At 41.1% G+C, this 23268-nt stretch overlaps 1 protein-coding gene across 2 annotated transcripts; it reads right to left on the reverse strand.

The window, feature by feature from the left end:
- Positions 1-752: 752 nt before the first annotated feature.
- Positions 753-19351, reverse strand: castor2 (cytosolic arginine sensor for mTORC1 subunit 2). Of its 2 annotated transcripts, XM_029671538.2 has the most exons (9): positions 18955-19349; positions 10657-10727; positions 9249-9442; positions 7131-7263; positions 5777-5900; positions 5334-5444; positions 4362-4444; positions 4018-4112; positions 753-3889 (listed from the first exon to the last, which is right to left on the reverse strand). In XM_029671538.2, the coding sequence occupies exons 1-9, from the start codon at positions 19068-19070 to the stop codon at positions 3824-3826; spliced, it is 993 nt and encodes a 330-aa protein (XP_029527398.1). In that variant the 5' UTR covers positions 19071-19349; the 3' UTR covers positions 753-3823. The 2 variants fall into 2 exon arrangements, with proteins under 2 accessions (XP_029527398.1, XP_064879866.1); XM_065023794.1 differs by lacking the exon at positions 5334-5444 and having other exon boundaries at positions 18955-19351.
- Positions 19352-23268: the final 3917 nt, after the last annotated feature.

A 23268-nucleotide genomic window follows, 5' to 3' on the forward strand; every position in this document is an offset into this window, starting at 1 on the left:
AACTAAAACATAGAGCCCATGTATCTATTATATATGTATAAAATTGTCTTGAAAGGGAAAGAGACAAACTACTCCATTTCTGGTTACTCAAATCGCCACTGTTTGTAAAGACAGAACCTTGGGTCACCATTATTATCTGCCACCTTCCAGGCCCTTATCCGCATGATTGCCTGCTCCATCAATGGCTGCACTACTTGCCTGACCTCTACGGCAAATAGAAAAGGTCAATAAGCACGCCAAATAGGACACTGCTGCTGAACGCGCCCTCTAACAATGCACCTTCTCCACCTATGTGTTTAAGCAGTAAAAAGGTAATGGCGTTGTATAGTTAGCCTCCCACTGCAAGTCAGAAGGACCTGTGTGTTCTCTAGTTTGTTTGCACATGTTAAATAATAGAGACCATTCTTCTGTGACTTTTCTTTAAAATGTATCATCAGCTGTTCCTATTTGCAGCAATGGTGAGGACAGCGATCAATCTAGAGGTGTCAATACTTGGATTCAGTGACTTGGAGCTAGATTCAATCCGTACCTCAGATGTTGAATTTAAAAAAAGGTCATTTCTGAATTAGCCAACATTTACCTTGAAAGCAGGAACATTGCCTTTAAATTTCAAATTGCGCTATTATGCGGATTTTACGCAATACGGATTCAATTGAGACCTTGGTCAAACAAGTTATTGCAGACACCTGGGTTAAAACGACCAACATTAGAAGGTGTGACTGTGATATGGATGTTTAGTTGCACTTCTCAAGTATAGAATACAAGCTTTATTTGTAATACCAATGTCAGACCACAATGTTATTGCACTGCAAGACGCCTTCAACAAAGAGGTCAAATGTAAGTGTTTGGGCCAGGATTCAAACAAACCGCAATGTGCCGTGGTCGCACTGCACTTGATTTAAGGGAAATTGTCTTTAAAAGACAAGTGTAGTGAGGGGTATGGTTGATCATGACTACCGAATATTTTCTCCCACCTTTAGCAAACTTTTTTTGCAAATTAGTATGATTAGCGAGAACATTTTAAAATGGCAGACAAATCTTAGAAGCTAAAGCTAACAAATGCGTCGGCATGGAAGGGATAGATAAAGCCGTCACCGATTTCAAGTGCGATGTCGGCACATTGTGGTGTGTTTGAATCCCGTCTTGTCTGTTTATAGGGCGACAAAGTAAAAATCCACTGTTGCATTTTTCTCCATCACATAGTGTTATTTTAAGACTCACATCTGCCTTGGCTGATTTCATTCTTAAAAATGATTGATTCTTGAAAAGCAAGGTAAGTAATAGGAATGATTATGTCCCACAGTTTTACCACTTCAATCTATCACTTTTGATTCTTTATAAGCAGGGTGCATTGAAGTGGGAAACCTAGCCCTGCCAAAGAATTTTTAAAAATGCTGGACTAAAAAGCCAATAATAGAGAGTTTGGTACAGCATCTAGCAATACAAGGGCTCCAACAGCAGTCCCCCAAGACCCCATGCATAGGAGTTTACATTCCAGCCCAATGTAAATCAACCAATGATTTGAATATAAAAATCACATTATTGCTGAAAGCTGCAAGTTCCTTTCAGAATCCATTATATTAAATCTAAATTAGGATAATGGTGAGATGATGAAATTTGAATATGCAATGGGTCTGGGGGACCAATGTTGGAAATGAAGACAAAAAAAAACAGTACAGATGACAGGAAGGCCTTGAGAAACCAAACACTAGAACATGAAAACAAAAGCATTTTTTATTTATATCACCCTTTTATGTTTTTAACACTGATTAATAGCTACATGGTTTCTGCTAATCAAAGCTAACTGACGAAGCAAGCTTTTTCTTGGTGCAGACAAAAAAAAAACACCAATGCATTAAGACCAATATAGTCTCACCTTCTCAAGAGAATCCTTCAAGGGTAAAATAGTCTTCCCCGTTTTCACATCAGTACAGCAGGATGGACCTGTATTAAAGTGCAGACTGGGGTGAGGGGGCAGGGAGCGAGGTAGGAGGGAATGGGAGGTGAGCTGAAGGCCTAAACTGACCAGGGTTGCAGGGCTGGTTCAATGATCCACAACCCAACCAACATTTCCCCACCACTTTTCCTTATTCTACTAGTTTGTGGTAAAGGGCTGGTTTAGTGTCAGGCATGGTGTGGCACTTGATGCAAAACGATAACCTACTTCTCCCAAAACGACCGATACTACATGAAAACTGGCTTATATATAGCCAACTAGAATGTTGTTTATATGATATGTCCTACATAACAGTGGCTCTGTGATTTGTCAGTAAATGTAATTTAAACACTCAACACCAGAATCTTTCATTTTCCCATCTGACAAATCTGATCTGCTTTCCAGGTCACCAGAGTTTAGGACCATTGACATCTTGCCCCAGTCCCTGCAATCTATTCGCTAGCCTTCAGCTAAATGGCATTTCAATGAGAACTCTAGCCCCGAAATGGATTACTTTAAGAAGAGTTTCCATAGTGAGAATTTCATCAGGACTTGACATTAAAAGCTTATTCAATAACTTGTAAAAACAAAACCACACTATGTTGTGTCATTACCAACGACAACTCAGAAATGTCACCTTCAAGGTCAAACACACAGAGTTAGACAAGGCATTGGTCTTTAAAACGACTTGGCACTGAGAAAAATAAATAATAAGAATAATGGAAATCTTGATAATTGTTTGTAGAGAACATTCTCTTTCCCCCCCCCCTTAAAAGATTTAGATGCACTACTGTTCCACTGGATGTCATAAGGTGAATGCACCAATTTGTAAGTCGCTCTGGATAAGAGCGTCTGCTAAATGACTTAAATGTAAATGTAATAAGGGGAGGACTGGTAACTAATACAGTATGGTTGTTATGGGGAGAACTGGTGACTAATACAGTATGGTTATGGGGAGAACTGGTAACTAATACAGTATGGTTGTTATGGGGAGAACTGGTAACTAATACAGTATGGTTGTTATGGGGAGGACTGGTAACTAATACAGTATGGTTGTTATGGGGAGAACTGGTAACTAATACAGTATGGTTGTTATGGGGAGAACTGGTAACTAATACAGTATGGTTGTTATGGAGAGGACTGGTAACTAATACAGTATGGTTGTTATGGGGAGGACTGATAACTAATACAGTATGGTTGTTATGGGGAGAACTGGTAACTAATACAGTATGGTTGTTATGGGGAGGACTGATAACTAATACAGTATGGTTGTTATGGGGAGAACTGGTGACCAATACAGTATGGTTGTTATGGGAAGAGAAAGGAAGGAAGGAAAGTGTGGTATACTAAAGCACCAGTATAGGCTGTCATTGGCCGCGTGGGTGCCAAAGTAAAAGGAGGTGACGGCCGGGTCGCAGCATTCCGGGCTGGTGTCGAAGAGATAGGCCCAAACTTAGTAGGCCGCGTTGACATGGTGAAATGGTGTGAGGGGAGGGAGAGGAGAAAGAAAAAGGAGAGCGAGAGAAAATTTAAAAAACCCACTGCAGTTACCCTAGCTTTGGGTCCCCAAAGAAGTGGATGTTGTTTGGGGTAAGAGTGGATGGTCAAGGGGGTGATGTGGTGGGTAGGATTGCGTAGTTGGCACGTAGGAGGGGCACGTTGCTGATCGCTGAACAAAAGCATCCCTACACACACACACCGTCCTTCCCCTGTACCCCATCTACACCACCCAAGCATTACATTACCCTGTTCCCAGAATCACCCCCCACAGCAGTCCACTGATACGCTCTTGGCACTTAAAAAAAAAATGAGTTCGACATGATAAAACAACGTGTGGGTGTGAGGGCACAGGGCTCCCTAGTTTCACTGTCTCTTCCCATCTCCCATTCACTGTCCTGCGCTCTCATTGGTCCTCAAAGCTCCAATCACACTCTGGATGTTTTCTTCTGGGACCTATAAGAAATAGGAGGGCAGGGTAAGTCTTTATTCCAAAAGCTCCAGTTAAAACTGACCCCTACAATTTACCATACAAACAGAGAGAGCGATACAGAGAGGGTGTAGAGTTGTAAACCATCACTCACCAGGGCATGGTCAAACTTGAAGGTACTGATGTAATAAGCTGGAATGTCAGCAGTCGCCAGGGGTTCCGATATTTGAGCCACAATACCGCACTCGTCTGACACAAGGCAATGATAATAAAGAACAGATATCCATGAATATCAGAATTATTTTAGACACAGGACGTATCTGGGTGTTTAATGTATTCAGTAATATTCGTATTGGCATCACAGTTTGTTTTTACTAATCTTAGCCAAATTACACTTGCATCAAACAGTGTCTCTTGATGTGCACTCTGCAGATATCTGACTAACATGTGGGAGATCTGTGGAAACCAAACAGAGAGAACCACAACTGTCTTACTTACCAAATCCTAAAGGCTGTCCTCCAATGCGAACCATTTTCCAAAGCTCCCCTGAAGCACTAGTGAAGAGGACATTGTTTGGAAACCTGGTTTGAATAAATTAGAACATGAATACACACATTCATTCAAGTAACATTTAAAGATATTATTTCATGTACCTCTCACATCACATGTATTCAAAGATTTCAGAAAACAGTGAATACATCTTTTTGTCTTTTGTGTTAAATTCAGCGATTTGGTCAAATTCAGATTGTAGGCCAGTGGTTGCCCTACATCAGGGTTCCCCAACTGGTGGATGGAATTTTTGTTTGACATAAAATACTAAAAACACCAGGAAATTAGCTACAAGTGTTTTTAATTTAGGAAAAATCTGTTGAAGTATTCCCACGCATAATAGAGAGATAGATGAGATCGTAGATAAATATAAGCAAGGTTTGAAATGAGGTTTAATTCAAATATTATATCTGTTTGGGCTTCTTGCAGTCAATTTGCAGTCTACAAATTATTTATCTAGTTGATCATCCCTGTCCTACATGCTATGGTGAAAAATACATTACTTCGGAAGTACTAAAATCTTGGTTCACATATTGTCCCCCTTCTTAGCTTGGAGACAAAACTGACCCATATAAGGGATACCTCACCAATGTAAGACAAGTCCATGATAAAATAGCTACTAATGTAGTGGTACTGTAATCCTTTAGTTCAATCCACGTGATTAGTAATGCAGCTGTTCGGGTTTACTACACAAGTGACACCTGTAACAGCTGTCAACTCTACATTAACTTCTTTACAAATAAACTTTCTATGATCTTCTATGTTTGTTTCCTAACAACCCAGCAGCAAACCCAGCAAACAAGTTGTCCACAAATGACTCGAAACAGCAAATTGACAGCAGTTCTGCCTTTCTGATGGTGATAGACACCATAACCATGTGTTTTTTTTCTCTAAATGGCGGGACCACAGGAGAGCACCCACCGTGGTGTGGTCTGCTCATCCATGACCAGAGAGATGTAGCCCTCAATCAGAGAGAATGAGAAGAAGCGGATGTGACCAGAGTCCTCGCTAGACGCCCCGGGCTCCTTCATGCTGGAATAGAAAGTACTGAGATTCAAGTGTGTCCAATCTTTCAACTACAGTCGGTCCTGTCCATTCCAACCTGGTCACAGAGTGGTCTGCTAGTCAAACCTTTCTATACCTTTAAAGTCTAATCATAACAGCAGCATAACCATCCTATGACAGCCCTTGCTTAAGTCTAACCCTCTTCCAGGTTCTAGACTTCCTAAAACAAATGGTCTGAACGGAACAGCTAAGTGTTCTTGTGGCAGTGTGTGTGTATGATAGTCTCTTAAAAAGAGACAGCAGATGGCCTCTGGTGACAGCCTTATGTAAAACAGGAGTGCTGAGGAGTGGGTTCTTACCCGCCTGAGTAGAACATGACGTCCATGAGCAGGGTGGCCACCGAGGGCAGTGTGTCCGGGTCCAGGCTGGTCACACAGAACATGTTACTGGGGCTGGAAAGAGGGTGGATGATGGGACGGGGCACTGAGAGAGCGAAAACATGTTTTTATTAATATGATACTGGCAGTTGTGAACACATATGCTAATACATTTTATTTTGATTCATACTACCCATCAAATATGTCACCTAAAGAGATTTACAAATCCCGACAACAAAATGTGGTCCCGTGTGGCTCAGTTGGTAGAGCATGGCGCTTGCAACACCAGGGTCATGAGGTTCCCATGGGGGACCAGAACGAAAATGTACGCACTGACTACTGTAAGTCGCTCTGGATAAGAGTGTCTGCTAAATGACAAATGTAAAATGAGCCCATGGGCTTAGTGGCCGAGGGCCCTAAGCGACCGCTTATGTCGCTTTTGCATGGGGCTGGCCCTTGCTGTTCTGCCTGCCATATCAGACTGTGTTCTCAGGTTCTGTTCTGGGGAAGAACCTTGACAGCGAGTGCTGGATTGACATACTCTTACCAAAGATGGATTGTTCAATTCAAGGTTTGACAGGCTGCAACAAAACAGCCAATTCATATCAGGGAGTCTCTGCAATATTCTCATTCATATTAGGGAGTCTCTGCAATATTCTCATTCATATCAGGGAGTCTCTGCAATATTCTCATTCATATCAGGGAGTCTCTGCAATATTCTCATTCATATCAGGGAGTCTCTGCAATATTCTCATTCATATCAGGGAGTCTCTGCAATATTCTCATTCATATCAGGGAGTCTGCAATATTCTCATTCATATTAGGGAGTCTCTGCAATATTATCATTCATTTCAGGGAGTCTCTGCAATATTCTCATTCAGGGGATGAAATGCATTTCCATTTGTATCACAGAAACCCCAATGCATAACCTGAAACTGAGAGTGTGCGTTACTGTATCTAAATCCAATAGCATTTTCAGACTACTGAGTCGAGATGTGCTGGCCTGGTTACACATGTCCCATAGGGGCTCAAACTGTACAGGAAAGGAAATGTGAAAAATAAATAACCGAACCAGCACAGTAAAGTTTGTGTCCACATGATAGTGTGAAAGGGGGAATAAAAGTATTGTGTGCCTACCACAAGTGTCAAACTCATTCCACAGAGGGCCGAGTGTCTGCAGGTTGTTGCTCCTCCCTTGTACTCGATTGATGAATTAAGGTCACTGATTAGTAAGGAACTCCCCTCACCTGGTTGTCTAGGGCTTAATTGAATGGAAAAAACAGAAACCTGCAGACACTAGGTCCTCCATGGAATGAGTTTGACACTCATGGCCTACCGAGTTTAGGCTTGACAAAGCCATTGGTGACTCCCAGGCTGTTGGCGGCCACGGTCTCTCCATTGATCACCCTCAGCAGGGTGAACTCAGAAGACAGGGTGTGCATGACCATGGGCAGGTCCCGCTCTCGAACCTGATGAACACAACACAACCACTACGCCATCAACAACTCACCCTCAACCAAAGCAAAACACAAACTTGTTACAACAGGGAAAACCAAAAAAGTTTTATAGAAACGCGAAATAGCATTTGAACAGCAGGTGAGGACGGTCTTTCCAACTGGCTGATTCTAATACGTCAGAAGTAACTCGTATTTGCACTTCAAACACAATTTGAAACTGCACTTATCAGGGGAAATAAACTACAGAGTCACAATAGAAAACTATTCAGTGAAATTTCAAAAGAACTCAGAGCTTCTGCATTTTGCTTATCGGAACACTTCAAGGGTAACTAAAGAGAGAGGCCTGTGGGTACAGAAAATGTTAATCAAGCATTCCAAGCAGGTATATCTGACTAGCAAAAGGCTTGGGAAACCAACTTCCCAAAGGAATGCAATGCTAAAAAGCTGGAGACTGTCTTCTGCTTTAAAATACAATTTCAACGTGAAATGGAATGCCCCAAAGAGGTCTCCATTATATGGGCCTAATGCAAAGCTACTGTGTGTCCATTCCCCCAAAATTGTGCTCTCCCAGACTGAACTCTGTGCCTCCTTCCCTGAAGAACTGTACATTTGGACATGATGGACTGATTCCATCCCCACGGGGACTGTTCTGCCGGATCCTGACAGAAACTCATCCATCTCCTCGCCCCCTGACTAAACCCTTATTTGAGTTGCATTGAGGATGTAAACAAAATGTGAAGCCTCCTGTGAGAAGCTGGCCTCTAACTCCTCTAGGCTGGTTGAGTCAGACAAAGTCAGGTTACTTAAGGCTCCCTACCTCTAAATGACTGCTTTCTTCATTTGGGTCGGGTCCCACTGTTTATGTAATGCAAACACCAGAATAAAAAATAAAAAAGTAATCTGAACGAAATGCAGGATAGAAACGGAGAGAAAGAGTGACAAGACAAACAGACAGAGAGATTGAGGCAAAACGAGAGAGGGACATGATTGAGACAGACAAATGGACAGACATTAGGCAGAGAGAAAGAGAGAGACAGATGAGAGAGACGCAAGTCGTTTCCTCCATTTCTTTACAGACAGTGATTAGGCCGTGGTTGGGAGCAGCTGGCGTGGAGGGAGAACAGTGGCCATGAATTCCAGCAAGAGACTGAGCTGAGGCTTTACATAACTACTGCCAGATTATCAACATCTCCATTTTTGTTAACAATTATTTCCATACACAGGCACCAGTTATTCAGCAGACCTCGTGTGTGTGTGTGTGTGTCCCACCCCCTTTTAGTAGCAGGGTAATAGAAATACTCCCTATAGCCAAAAAGGCCTGGCATGAGAAAGGACTGGTGTGATTAACCAACTTCGACCAAATAAAAAGATCCTTCTCAAAGCAAAAGTGCTGCCCAGGGTGGTACTGTAGATCCGCTGCTGTTGTCTTTTCATGTTGAGCAAAATGGAAAAACACTCACAGGCCACAAGTGAGTACAAATGAGTGAGTACAAATGAGTGAGTACATACTTGATTAAAATGTCCTGTTCCGTAAGCTATTTTCGATTATCTACAGGTATATTTAAGATTAGGCTACCTTCATACCACTGGTAACATAATAGGTAAGGCTAATGACCATGTTCAGTAATACTTACAGGAATAAGCAGCTAAGCTGACAAATAGGTCCTCAAACTAAATGTGAGTATCAATAACATGAGAAGGGCGCCGCTGCAAGGTGCTCATAACAATGGCCAATTGGCTGGCTGATATCTTGCATGTGTTCCTTGGGAAGTTGAGGAAGGCATGCAACAACACTTCAAAAGCCTAATTTATACAGCATGTACGCAATGCAAGAACGCAAACGGCAATCCTGGGTACTTGAGTCAAGTTTGTAATTGAGGGGCTGCCTACATCTACAATGGATCACCATTTTGACTAGATATTAGTAGTTCCTGAGTTGCGTACTAGATAGGTTATAAATTACGCTTAAGAGAGGTCTGTAGTGGAACAGCACTCACCAAGATAAAGTCAGTCTGATAGGTAGACAGCATAAACACAGAAATGTTGTGGTCTGCCAGGGGGGCAATGACAGACTTGGCTATTTTGGTGACTCCGATTGGTTGAGAGTTGGTGGCGCTCCCGCCCCCCGACACCACGTTGAGAGCCAACCACGTGGCCTCGGCGACACTAAGGTGCTCCGACTCGGGCAGTTCTGAAAGGGAACAAGAAAATTATTAGTGGGGCCTAGTTAGTGTGGCATTAGTGTGGTCCCAGATGGATGTGTCTGTCTGTCAGCAGTCCCCTTAGCGATAAATGAGACGCCAACGGCATCACCGGACTCTCAATGTCTCTTATTTTACGGATGATTGTTTGACATTCTCCTCAGCTGATGAGCTGGATGAGGCATTGTCAAGCATGGGTGCCATTAATATGAGAGGGGTCTGACTTGGAAAAAGGTCTGACTCCACTGCTAAGAACAATGAAATATCACTAGACTGACCATGCTTATTTCATCATAAAAAATAATAATAACTTCGTTAAACAAGTCGCCTTCAAGAGGGTCTTCATTGTGGTTAGTAAATTAGCTTATAAATCACTCAGGGTAAAACATTTACCACTGAGCATAGATTAATAGCGAAAGCCATGCCAACAATCTCAGACTTGTTTTAACAGTCTCAATATAGAGCTAAATGTGTGCGCGGCCATTTTCATGCACTGGCACGAAAACAAAACCAAACAACAAGTACTTGAAGCCTCAACGCAGCAAAGGAAAGTACATACATACAACAGATGAGCACAATATAAACTTCCAGCCAATCTACCTACAGTAGAATACCTGCACCTGTTTCACAACACAGAGCTTCTAGTATCCATGGTGACCAACGAGAGTCACCCTGGAAACCAGTCTATAATGACATGGATTCATCACTCAACCACAAAACCAAGCCAGTGACAGCTTGGCCTCTGTTAACCAGGGTGGCAGGTAGCCTAGCAGTTAGAGCGTTGGGCCAGTAACCGAAAGAATGCTAGATCGAATCCCCGAGTTGAGAAGGTAAAAATGTGTCGTTCTGCCCTTGAACACTGTTCCCAGGCCGTCATTGTATATAAGAATTTATTGTTAACTGACTTGCCAAGTTAAATAAAGGTTCAATTAAAAATGTTAAAACCCATAATGGCACAGCGGGCAGTACTGATGTAGCAATATGTAGTCAAACATTGGCATCGAGTCAAGATATGAGGAATTAAAGAAAGCATAGGCCCTTACTGTCTGGGATCCCTGGGATGTTAAAATGTACAATGGGTAACGGTTAGGGTAGGGATGTCCCAAGGATTCTGGATAGCACTGCCCGAAAATCATAGGGCTATACATGTTTTCCTGATTTACCATCCTGGTAAAGATCCAGAGGTATCGACCACAAAACCCACCTTTGAAGCCTTCCTCATCGACGATAATGGTATAATCCTCCGGAGTTTCCGTCAAACTGAAAAACTTGCATCTGGAAACGATAAAGGAGATTTCATATTGAATAACATGGTTCATTATGCTACTTGTAAATAACCAGTTAGTTTCAACAGAACATATTAATTATCTCAGTTCATTTATTTAAATGGAAAGGAGTTATTGAAAGCTGCTTGCAGGCAATAAGCAAGAAGGGATCCCCTAAATACCCAGAAAGTACCTCATTGGACAATGAGCAAAAGCATATTGTTAGCCTTAAGTATTGTGTGGTTTCATGAGTAATTGTTTCATGCTACATAATATGCCTATGTGTATATGAACCATTCAGTTACAACAGGAAACAAATTTGAGGTTAACAATTAGAAACAAAACTTCCGTAAAGCCTCTAATGTCATCAGCCTCCAAAAATCTGTTTGACCCCACATAGACCATGAAGTTCCTTTCGTGGAACGCAAGCAACACATCCATACACTCAGCGCAGCCAATCTGTTTGATCACAAGTCTGAATATCTTCTTTATCACCATATTTAATGACATAATGATGGACTATATTTGAAGCCCATCAGGTCATCGAGAGACAACATAGAAATACACCATGGTTTTGTTCAGATCGAAGTAAGCCCAACTATCTCTTTCATTTCATCCATCAGTAATGGGTCATAGGAGCTCCATACAGTTGTGCAAACCTCGTTGCCACAGGAATTGCAAAACCAGAGATGTTTTTGAATATTTTCACTCCATGCATCCATCTAGCGGCAATTCCACGGTAACACAATTACAGTTCGACTCAGTTTGTTCTCTTTAAATGTATGCCAAACAAAAACCATTGATTTCAAAGTTGTTCAACTCTATGCACAAGGACTATTTTTAACAATTTAGCTGAATGACTGTGCAGATGCAAACTTTGGTAATGGAATTATGGTCAAATCTCCCTCAGGTTTTTATGCGACCACATTTTCCCAAAACGTTTAAATATCTGCTCTGAATTGAGATTCAAAGATATCTGCAGAAAGAATGGGGTGTCAGCTATGATACCTACTTTGGTTGTTGAACTACAGTAAGTCGTGGATTTACACCCGATAACAGAATTACGGTAACGGAATTACAACATGGGTCCCTGATCTGTACCTCACAGAAAAGCTAAATTATGGATATGAATGTCATTCTCCTCATGTTTCACAAGTTTGGACATCACAGTGCAGCAGAGCAAAGTACAGTACAACACAGCATAGCAGAGTGTGGTATTACAGTACAGTAGAGTTCAGTAAGGCATAGTTCAGTACGGTCAAGTACAGTACAATACTCTACTCACTGTATTGTAGTGTACTGTGCTATCCAAACTTGTGAAACATATGTTTATGATAGGTTCAGATTTGGTTCAGTCAGGTCCGTCTGTGGGCGTTAACACCAAAGCCAACATACCAGGCCCTGTTTCCCAGATTTGTCATAATGTTCTATTGTTTCCAGTACTTGTCTTATATTGTCTCCAATGTATCATCCGGGTAAAAACCTGTCTGATTAGGATGAATAATACCTTTTTAATTTTATGTGCTATGCATTTTGCATCACACTGAAGTGTAAGGGGCCTTCAGTTTTTTGAGTTTATGGTTTCTTTGATATAAATGCCCCTATGCAAACATGCCCAAATAAAATACATGGATCTTGAGTTGAGACTGCCAGCACCTGCTGCAGACTATTGTGACGATCATAAAACCTGAACCAGCTCACGATTCTGGGAGAGAAGAGCAATGTTTGTCCGATCCACCCAAACCTCTCAATCAAGGGGTACCATGATACTTGTTGATGGTGGAAAGCAGCGAGTCTGATGGCATGAGTCATTTATTTGATGATGGTGGCGTGCGTCATCTCCTAAATACTCGACTGGCCTACTTGTCCCACTCCCAAACCTCTCCTGTTGTTGTGTCATATCATCTCAAGTGTCCTTGGGTTGGCATGGTGCAGAGCATTACTAATACATATGCATGGGGAATGGGTGCCTCACTGCCATTAAAGGAGACTTCAGATTAGATTCACCTTCAGTATTGACTTGGCGCTTTACCACTATGGGATTTGTGTTTTCAATTGAAGGTTTTGAGATGATGAAAGGATGCTGAGCTAACGGTAGACTTTAGAGAGTGCCATTTTGAAGTTTGTCTACCTCATTGCTCTTGTTGCATGTACCTGGAAACTGCCATCAGAACAAACATTTGTAACTTGATCTCTGCTTTTGACTGGAAGCGTTAGATGATGAGCGATAATTCAACATGGCTGTGTCCTCTTGAAAATATTTTTGTACTTCGAGTTTCACGCATTGCTCATGAAAAATGGGTTAGATAGGGGTAACTCACCACCAGCTAATTTCATGTTCAAATATGAATAGCAAAAAGGATGTTTCCATTCAAATCAAATGTCTTTCTTTACCAAGATGATGTTTTTTTTCAAGTAAATGCTCTCACAGTGCAAGCTCCCTCAGAAACAACCTACCTTATGGAAATTCCACGATAATGGAATTGCAATGAGACTCAGATTTCCCACTTAAAAATGTATGCGTAACAAAAGCCATTGATTTAAAAGTTTAACGAATCATACAACTATATGCACAAGGAATAATTTTAACAATTTATACTGAACATTTTACCAAAAGACATACTGGAAGAACTGTGCAGATACAAAGCTCGGTAACAAAATAAAACCGAGGGAGATTTTACTGCAATTCTGTTACCAAACTTTGGCCTATCCAGTCAGTTATTTGTATTATGTTTTTACTGTAAATTGTTCAATGTATTCATTATGCATAGAGTTGTTGGTTTATTAAACTTTGAAATCAATGGTTTTTGTTTAGCATATTTTAAAGTGAAAAATTGAAGTCTCAATTCCGTAACTTACCCAAGGCTGGAATGAACATGTTACGGTAAAGTACTACAAACTTTACCATGTCTCTTTTGGAGACATCAGGATATGTTTTGCCATAGACCAACATACCTTCTGAGATTCAGTTACTGGATTTTCATATCAAATTATTTTTGCTAAATATCATCAAAATCTCTTTTGGTGTGGTGAAAAAGTTTTTGCCCCCTTTCTGATTCTCTATTTTTGTTGTTTTTTGTTGTTTTTATTTAATTTAATTTTTACCCCTTTTTGTCCCCAATTTCGTGGTATCCAATTGTTTTTAGTAGCTACTATCTTGTCTCATCGCTACAACTCCCGTACGGGCTCGGGAGAGACGAAGGTTGAAAGTTATGCGTCCTCCAATACACAACCCAACCAAGCCGCACTGCTTCTTAACACGCATCCAACCCGGAAGCCAGCCGCACCAATGTGTCAGAGGAAACACCGTGCACCTGGCAACCTTGGTTAGCGCGCACTGCGCCCAGCCTGACACAGGAGTCGCTGGTGCGCGATGAGACAAGGGATGGGACAAGGATATCCCTACCGGCCAAGCCCTCCCTAACCCTGACGACGCTAGGCCAATTGTGCGTATACTGAATGTTTTTCAGATCTTTAACCGAAAACTAATATTAGATAAAGGGAACCGGTGTTTACAAATAGCAAAAAAAATGTATACTTATTTTATGTATTTAATTAACAAAGCTATGTAACACCCAATTCCCCTGTGTGAAAAAGTAATTGCCCCCTTACATGCTGACCACATCGCTTGCGTTGTGTACGCGAGCATTGCAAAATAAATGTACACATACATGTTATTCAATCATTTAATCTAATCTGCTCACAAATCTGCGTAGCCAGGTGCTAAAATAGAACTTGGCTCTATTTTTGATGCGTGATGCTCTGCAAGTCCCGCCTCTCCTCATTGGTTTTTGGGAGCATATACCCACGTGGGTGATTGAATAATGAACTGATGTCCAGACTCCAGTAAGTGGTGGTAATGCACCTTAAAGTTGGTTGCCAACTGACATATAAAGTCCACTATTACTGAAGGAGGAGAGATGACTAGAAACGATTAGTTTCCCCTTGTTGGAGTAGAGAACACACGATTTTGTGTGACTCAAAATGGTCAAAATTCCACAAAGATCCAGAAAAAAAGGATCTTGTGCATTTCAGGTAAAATAACAACCCAATGTTTATATCCCTGGGCAAATTAGTTAGCAACAGCAAGCTAGCTAAATGTTCATGAATGTTTCATGTGTTTTGACCTGTCCCCAAATTAACATCGTTGGTTCAGAGTTCGTTTTGATATTTCAACCTGCGTATCTAGATTGCATCTGGTGTGGATGTACAAAATCAACATGTGCGAGAAGGCGCACGAGCATGCCCGGTCTCGACAGTATGATACACACAATAACTGGTTGTGCCACCTTGAGCTGCAATGACTGCTACAAAATGCTTCCTGTAGTTGTTGATCAGTCTCTCACATCACTGTGGAGGAATTTTGGCCCACTCTTGCATGCCAAACTGCTTTAACTCAGCAACATTTGTGAGTTTTAAAGCATGAACTGCATGTTTCAAGTCCTGCCACAACATCTCAATTGGGATTAGGTCTGGACTTTAACTAGGCCATTCCAAAACTAAAAATGTGTGGCTTTTTAGACATTTTCATGTTGTGTGTTTTGGATCATTGTCTTGAGGCATAACCCAGCTGCGCTTCAGCTCACAGACGAAGGCCTGACATTCTCTTGTAGAATTGTCTGATTGAGTAGCATTCATGGTTCTTTCTATTAAGGCAAGTCATCCAGGTCCTGAAGCTGTAAAGCATCCCCAAACCATCACACTACCACCACGCTTGACCGTTGGTATGAGGTTTTACTGTGAAATGCAGTGTTTGGTTTTTGCCAGGCATAACGGGACCCATGTCATCCAAAACGTTGACTCAAGTTTGCCAAACAGCACCTGAATGATCATCAAAACTCTTGGATGAATGTTCTATGGACAGAGGAGTCAAAAGTATCAACTATTTGGATGACATGGGTCCCATTATGCCTAGCAGTTCTGCATGGAAGAGTGGGACAAAATTACTCCACAGCGATGTGAGAGACTGATCAACAACTACAACAAGTGTTTGGTTGGAGTCATTGCAGCTAAAGGTGGCACAACCAGTTATTGAGTGTAAGGGAGCAATTACTTTTTCACACAGGAGCACTGGGTGTTGCAACTTTGTTTATTAAACAAATGAAATAAGTATGTAATTTTGTGTTATTTGTTTAATCAGGCTCCCTTTATATAATATTAGGTTTTGGTTCAAGATCTGATAACAATCAGTATCAAAAACATGCAAAAGTAGAGAAAATGAAATACTTTTTCATGGCACTGAGATATATATATATATATATAAATAAGACAGGATTGTCAACAGTGAGACAGCACATTTAGGGAGAAGGTCATCAACAAAATTCTAGGTGGCAAGCAGCTTCCAAGCCAGCGCCTTGTGTTTGTTTGGATACACATTTAGTCAGCATGACTTAAATTCTACATGAATGCAAGGCACTTCACAGGGAGCTTCTAAATGAGTTTGATTCAGGCTGTTAGAAAACTCATGAGCAATTAACAACCTTCCATTACTTAACTCGAAATTGGACACAATCAGTACTGTATGTGACGGGAGGGTCAGCAAATATAAAATCTCAATAGGCAAATCTATTAGTGACTCCCAAATGATAGAAATGCTATGAAATGACAGCTGCAACAAGGCCCAAATCTCAGATGAAGCCGATCAAAGATTTCCTCATCCCACTTGAGGCCAAACAATGTTCTGAAAACAGACCAACTTGGTGCATCCAGCTCTGTCTGCCAACAATGGAAGCAATGAAACACTTCCAAGGTATAAGGGGAAACCACAGGCTATGTTTAATGACAGATGCATCCATTTTAATTCACTTCTGTCTGTGCATCAGGAAATAAGATCTTTAAAAAGTTTGTCTGTCTTCTATTTTCTATACTATAACTGCTGTTTTACTTTGTGGAGAGAGTATGGGATATCAGTAACTTTATCTTCATTTTTAAACACTGCCTTAAGGGTCATTACACCTTCAAATCATAGTTTGTCAGATGTTATAATACCTCTAAAGTAGTCAAGTTGAAACCACGTCCCACTATATCGATTGTGTAGATCCAGCTATATGCCTCCACACCAAATGAATGGAAAAGATAAGCACTGACTAAAACCAGGAAATGACACGGTACTCAACATTCCACTGCAAAATGTGAACCTAAATGCATGTTTTACGCCACCAAGCTGTGCGATGCAACATTTATACTGCATTCTGTGGACCTCTGCCTCCTTTTCAAATATTTTTCAAGGGTCACCACAGCACATGTAAAAAGGTCACTGAAAGGTGGAGGAGAATTTGCCTTAAGGAGAGCTTGGTAAACATGGGGTTGAAAAGGCCATTCGCTAACCTATGTGTCATTAATGTGTCACTAAAATATAAATGCCTTCAACTTGTATCCTGGTGCAGTTGTAAAAGCGAGGATCCAAAGATCTTTGTTGGAATGCAAAACTGTTATATTATTGGCCTGTAGGCCCATTTCTCACAGATGAGGCCAACATTTTAGTGATAATAATAGATCTTGAGGAAATAATCACTTGAGGAAAATAGCACTAACGAAGTTTAGGTTAGAGTATCCTATTGATAATATGCTCACAGCACATTTACAGTGGCATTCCATCATGTAAATTAAACTTTTGCAATAGGTTTACAGAAGATAACCTGCCCTATCCTCATCATGCCAGGTGAAATTAACAGGAGGAAAAAATATACAGCGTTATTGTTGTCTCCTAATTATAACCTATTCAATGTATTTAAAACCGAGAAAGGCTGTAGTCAGAAACACAACCACCGGGCCAGCGTTCACATCTCCAGCAACAGATAGAATGGCTAGCTAACCAAAAGATGATTGCAACATTTCAAATGATATATTCGGCATCATCACGAACAACATAAATGTCCTCGCGCCCCCAGTTCAAGTTTGACTTAAAGCAACCACCTCACGCCGTTTAATTTTACACCTACACACAGCGAAAAAACAACACTGCAGAGCTGCAATGCCGCGTTAACGTTATGTGGGAAACTCGGGACCTCCGAGTAAAAATGAACAGAAGTAATTTGCGTAGATATTTTTATTTGGTCGATTCTTCTTCCCAAGTGGGAAACTCCGGTATCAGAGAGGAATGCTGCGTTCAAGTGCTTGTCGGAACTAGGAAATGTACGACATGTTAACTGTTGAACGCAGCAGTATAACTACAACCAGAAATGTGAGTTTGTTAGTTCTGACTAGCTCATGAACAAGGCAGAAGAGGTGAAGCAGGAGGGTTTAACTCCACCCCCATAATCTGTACACATTAAGCAGATCATTAATTATTAAGCAACTGAGTTTTTGTATGGGGTGGAGAAAGTGTTGAATTTAGTCACGATTAACATGAATTGCCATTTTGATACGTAAGGCTTATTTGATCTAATAGAAATGTTGTAATGCCTAGGTTCTTATGAGTGTACTGCTTCCAATTGGCTCATTCGTCCCCCCTGTAACTATTCCCCAGGTCGTTACTGTAAATGAGAATGTGTTCTCAGTCAATTTACCTGGTAAAATAAAATAAGTGAGATGCACTTGACAACTGAGAAAAAACTATATTGGAGTAGTCCTTGTTGAAATTCAAGATGGTCTATGCATATTCATGAGGCTAGCATAGCTTCTCACTCTCCATTGAATACAGGTGGTTGATGTCAACACCCCTCTTCGATTATATATATATATATATATATTTTTTTTTAATATATTTTTTAAATAGGATGTATCCACCAAACCAAAGAGAGGAATAGGCGGGAGCTTGACAGCCGACGTTCCGGTCTGTGGAAAACGAATCCCATTGTTAGGGCGGAGTCACAAGCCTCATTATATCCAGTATCTCTGGTATCGTCTTTCTACAAGTAAGCAAGTAGATTTCCGAGTTTCCGACAGGACATAAACGCAGCATAAGCACGTAGCCTACACACCCCTTCACGTTGACCGGACTACAAAAGCACAAAAGCTGAAAAAAATGACAATGCAAAACAACATACTGAATTTAAAGAATACTGTCAGCACTCATTGACTCATGCAAAAACAGAGCATGCATTTTCATTGAAAGCTAAAACATAACTGCTGAAGACAATTACAATTGGACAGTTTTGCCACAACGATCGGCAACATTGTATCTAGTCGCGCAATTAGTTTGCAATAACGTTACTGCCCAATAAGATATTTAGAATGATTCATTTTCTTTATTGTATCGGATTTAATAAAACAATTATATAAATAAAGCTACTTACCTTGTTTTAGAGGGCAAGAAGGCGAGTTTGATTAATCCGTGAGTGCAAATCTGAATGCCCTCTTTTGCTATACTCGCTACTTTCAAGCTGTGTTCTAAAATATGCAACTCCATCATTTGCGTCTTCTCATTTGAGGAACATCTAAGACATAAATGTATATCGTTTCTAATAAAAAACAAATAAATACACCTATATAGCTTATAAAAACCGTGAAACGTAGCAGAAAGCAAGGGAGGGAGAAGGACAAGTTATCCACTTCGGAAAAGAATGAAAGAGAGGTAAAATAGAGCAGGGTGTAATAAAATAATCACAATGAGGTAAACGGGGAGGAAGAGAATGACTGTCGGTCCCCGTGTATTCTCTCCGACAGGGATTGGAATAGTCCAGCAGCTGGTAACAGTGAAACAAACAACTTGCCACTCAAAAGAAGGGGAGGACCTGCTTTGCCACACGGGCATGTTGGGACATGTAGTTTCACATTTCCTATGTCGTCATGGCAGGGCCATCACGGAGCAAATACAAGGACAATGCAAAATATGACAAATTAAGCATTTTGTTTCACTGTTTTGTATATGCATGATTTGTAATGGATTAAATTGTCTGAGGACAAACCCCAGACATCTTACAAATCAACCTTGCAAGATAGGCCTACTACATCTGTGCCCGTAATGTCCAAAAACTGTCATCGCTAGGACATTAATGGCCTGTCCACTGTCCATACATGTCTTATATACTTACCTATCTCCATCTGAAATTCATTAACTGTTTGCTTTCAGTTATTCACACAGGTTTTGGTCCTATCGGTGGCCTACTTATAAGGTTCATATTTTGTAGGGGTTTGCATTGAAAGAAGGAAGACTAATTTACCTCATAAATACAATTTACAATTAAAGTAGGCTTATTACAGTAATCAGAGTTGCAGGGCAGCCTGATTGATAGCCGAAACTGGGGGGACAGCACACTTGATGTCTGACAGTCTCTGACACATTATACATTTGCAAGTTTAACAATGGGACCCTGTTAACTCAATCACCATACTCACTTTCTTTTGATGTAAAGTTCATCAGCTCCCCAAAGCAGATAGCAGCATGATAAGAGTTTAATGTTGAACACAAAGAAACAAGTAACCTGATTTATGGGATTCCACTCAGAGCATCACTCAATGGAGGTTCAGAATTCATGGCCTGGTCCGTCAATGCATTGGTAAATGACAATGGTGATGATGCCATTAAACAAGATCTTGAAAGAGTATTTGAACTCTGACCTTACTACCTACCAGACTGGGATTTTGAAGGGCCTGTGCTATCCGGGATCCTTGGAACATCCCTCCCGATTGAAGTTGAAATTTAAAATGTTTAGGATTTAGGGTAGGTACGTCCCAAGGATCCCTGATAGCACTGACCAATTTTGAAGGTGCTGTAATTGTGCCCACAAATGAGCTTTTCTATGATTTATATCTGACATAAATCCAAAGATTGAGGCAACAGAACGTACAAATGAGTTATTCGTGGTATTCTGTATGCAAAGAAACAAACTAAATCATAATCACCATTGATGTCAGAAATCCCCCTGGACAGTGGTTCCATTGTGCTTGGTAGAGCATCTCTACAAAGGCAAATACAGGTACACTTAACATTTTTTTATTTAACCTTTTATTAACTAGGCAAGTCAGTTAAGAACAAATTCTTATTTACAATGACTGCCTACACCGGACAAACCCAGACAACGCTGGTCCAATTATGCTCTACCCTATAGGACTCTCAATCACAGCCGGTTGTGATATAGCCTGGAATCAAACCAGGTTGTCTGTAGTGACACTTCTAGCACTGAGAAGCAGTGTCTTAGACCGTTGCGCCACTCAGGGGCTTTAACTATGATGTTTTCTCAGGTCACATTCTTTGAACCTGCAGGTGGGAGGATAGACTTGTATAGGTGCTGATGTCATTTCATGCAGTATAAGTTCCATCTCAATCACCATCAACTTACTGTTATTTCGTAGATAGTGCACATACTCTCAGTAGCTCCATCACCCCTCCTACACTCGCGGACCAGACTAGGCCTTGCTTCAGTATAAAAACTAGACAGCAGTTTAATTATTCACAGGCTATGACTGGTGGTAACTAAGGCCCTAGCTGACTGGAGCCATAAAATAACAAGCTTTTTTTTTGTCTGTGGCATTGATAAGACCCTACAGCCACTCTGATCTCGCAAAGCTAGGGCCCAGTTAGGGGGGTGGAAAATATGGTATTGTTCAGTTCAAAGGACATTTCCCTTCAGATGTTTTTATGTATTCTTGAGGTTTCTCTAGTGCCATTTCCACCACCTCCCCTTTCCTTGGATTGACATGGACTAGTGAAAGTAGATTTATATGGGTCTGAAGGAGTTGCTGAGATGGCAACTTTAGGCTTGAACTGCAGGTTCATCAGGTTGTTAGGGGGGGGGAGGGGGGAGTCTGATGCATAAAATTTACCACATTGAAATACTGTACAGATTAAAACATGTGATGCTATAGAAATTTTTACTTTTGTGAACCTGCAAGAGCATGCATTTCCATATTTAAAACATATCTAGGCCTACTCCTCCCGGAGATCAGATAACACGATTGAGCGTTTTGAAAATAAACATGCAGTTCATATTCCCCTTTAGAAAAAAGCTATGCCCCTCCCCACTCCATGGTATACAGTTCAAAACATGACTGTACATATACTATACCGGAGCTCCAAGTCTGGGACCAAAAGGCTACTGAACAGCTTCTACCCATAAGCTATAAAACTGCTGAACAGTTAATTGATGATTTTTGTACTTTTTAAATCTGCATTGTTGGGAAAGGGCTCGTAAGTAAGCATTTCGCAGTAAAGTCTACATCGGTTTTATTCAGCGCATGTGAAGCATTTCATGGTAAAGTCTACACCTGTAGTATTTGACGTGACAGTTACAGTGCATTTGGAAAGTTCAGACCTCTATACTTTTTCCACATTCTGTTACAGCCTTAATCTAAAATTTATTAAATTGTCTTTTTCCCTCAATCTACACGCAATACCCCACAATGACAAAGCAAAAACTGTTTTATTTTTGCAAATGTATAAAATCTCCGCCAGGACATATTACATGTACATAAATATTCACCCTTTACTCAGTACTTTGTTGAAGCACCTTTGTCAGTGATTACAGCCTAAAGTCTTCTTGGGTATGACGATACAAACTTGGTACACCTGTATTTGGGGAATTTCTCTCAACCTGCTCTGCAGATCCTCTCAAGCTCTGTCAGGTTGGATGGGGAGCATTGTGGCACAGCTATTTTCAGGTCTCTTCAGAGATGTTTTGATCGGGTTCAAGTCTGGGCTCTGGCTGGGCCACTCAAAGACATTCAGACTTGTCCCAAAGCCACTCCTGCATTCTCTTGGCCGTGTGCTTAGGGCCCAATTTGTAAGTCGCTCTGGATAAGAGCGTCTGCTAAATGACTTAAATGTAAATTGTGCTGTTGAAGGTGAACCTCACCCAAGTCTGGTGCAGGTTTTTATCAAGGATATCTCTGTACTTTGCTCAGTTCATCTGTCCCTCGATCCTGATTAGTCTCCCAGTCCCTGCTGCTGATAAACATTCCCACAGCATGATGCTTCCACCACCATGCTTCACCGTAAGGATGATGCCAGGTTTCCTCCAGACGTGACACTTGACATTAAGGCCAAATAATTATATCTTGGTTTATCAGAATATATAATCTTGTTTCCCATGGTCTGCGAGAGTACTTCAGGTGACTTTTGGCAAACTCCAAGTGGGCTGTTATGTGCCTTTTACTGAGGAGTGGTTTCCGTCTGGCAACTTTACCATAAAGGTCTGATTGGTGAAGTGCTGCAGAGATGGTTGTCTTTCTGGAAGCTTTTCCCATTTCCACAGAGGAGCTCTGTCAGAGTGACCATTGGGTTCCTGGTCACCTCCCTAACCGAGGCCCTTAACCCCTGCTTGCTCAGTTTGGCAGGGCAGCCAGCTCTAGGAAGTCTTGGTGGTTTCAAACTTCTTCCATTTAAGAATGATGGAGGACACTGTGTTCTTAGGGACCTTCAAATGTGCACACAATGCCAGCAGCATACCACCCTACATACCACTGCTGGCTTGCTTCTGAAGCTAAGCAGGGTTGGTCCTGGATGGGAGACCAGATACTGCTGGAAGTGGTGTTGGAGGGCCAGTATGAGGCACTCTTTCCTCCAGTCTAAAAATAAATATCCCATTGCCCCAGGGCAGTGACACTTACCTGGTAAAATAACATAAATAAATAGGATATTTTGTGGTACCCTTTCCCAGTTCTTTGCCTCG

The sequence above is a fragment of the Oncorhynchus nerka genome, linkage group LG10 (assembly GCF_034236695.1).
Source record: "Oncorhynchus nerka isolate Pitt River linkage group LG10, Oner_Uvic_2.0, whole genome shotgun sequence".
NCBI lineage: Eukaryota > Metazoa > Chordata > Actinopteri > Salmoniformes > Salmonidae > Oncorhynchus > Oncorhynchus nerka.

Coding starts and splice junctions, on each gene's coding strand:
- castor2 (XM_029671538.2), bottom strand. CDS start 19,070: ATGATGGAGTTGCATATTTTAGAACACAGCTTGAAAGTAGCGAGTATA. Junction 9,443..10,656: donor CGATGAGGAAGGCTTCAAAG/GTGGGTTTTGTG, acceptor GTTCCCTTTCAG/AACTGCCCGAGTCGGAGCAC. Junction 4,113..4,361: donor AGGACAGCCTTTAGGATTTG/GTAAGTAAGACA, acceptor GCCTTGTGTCAG/ACGAGTGCGGTATTGTGGCT.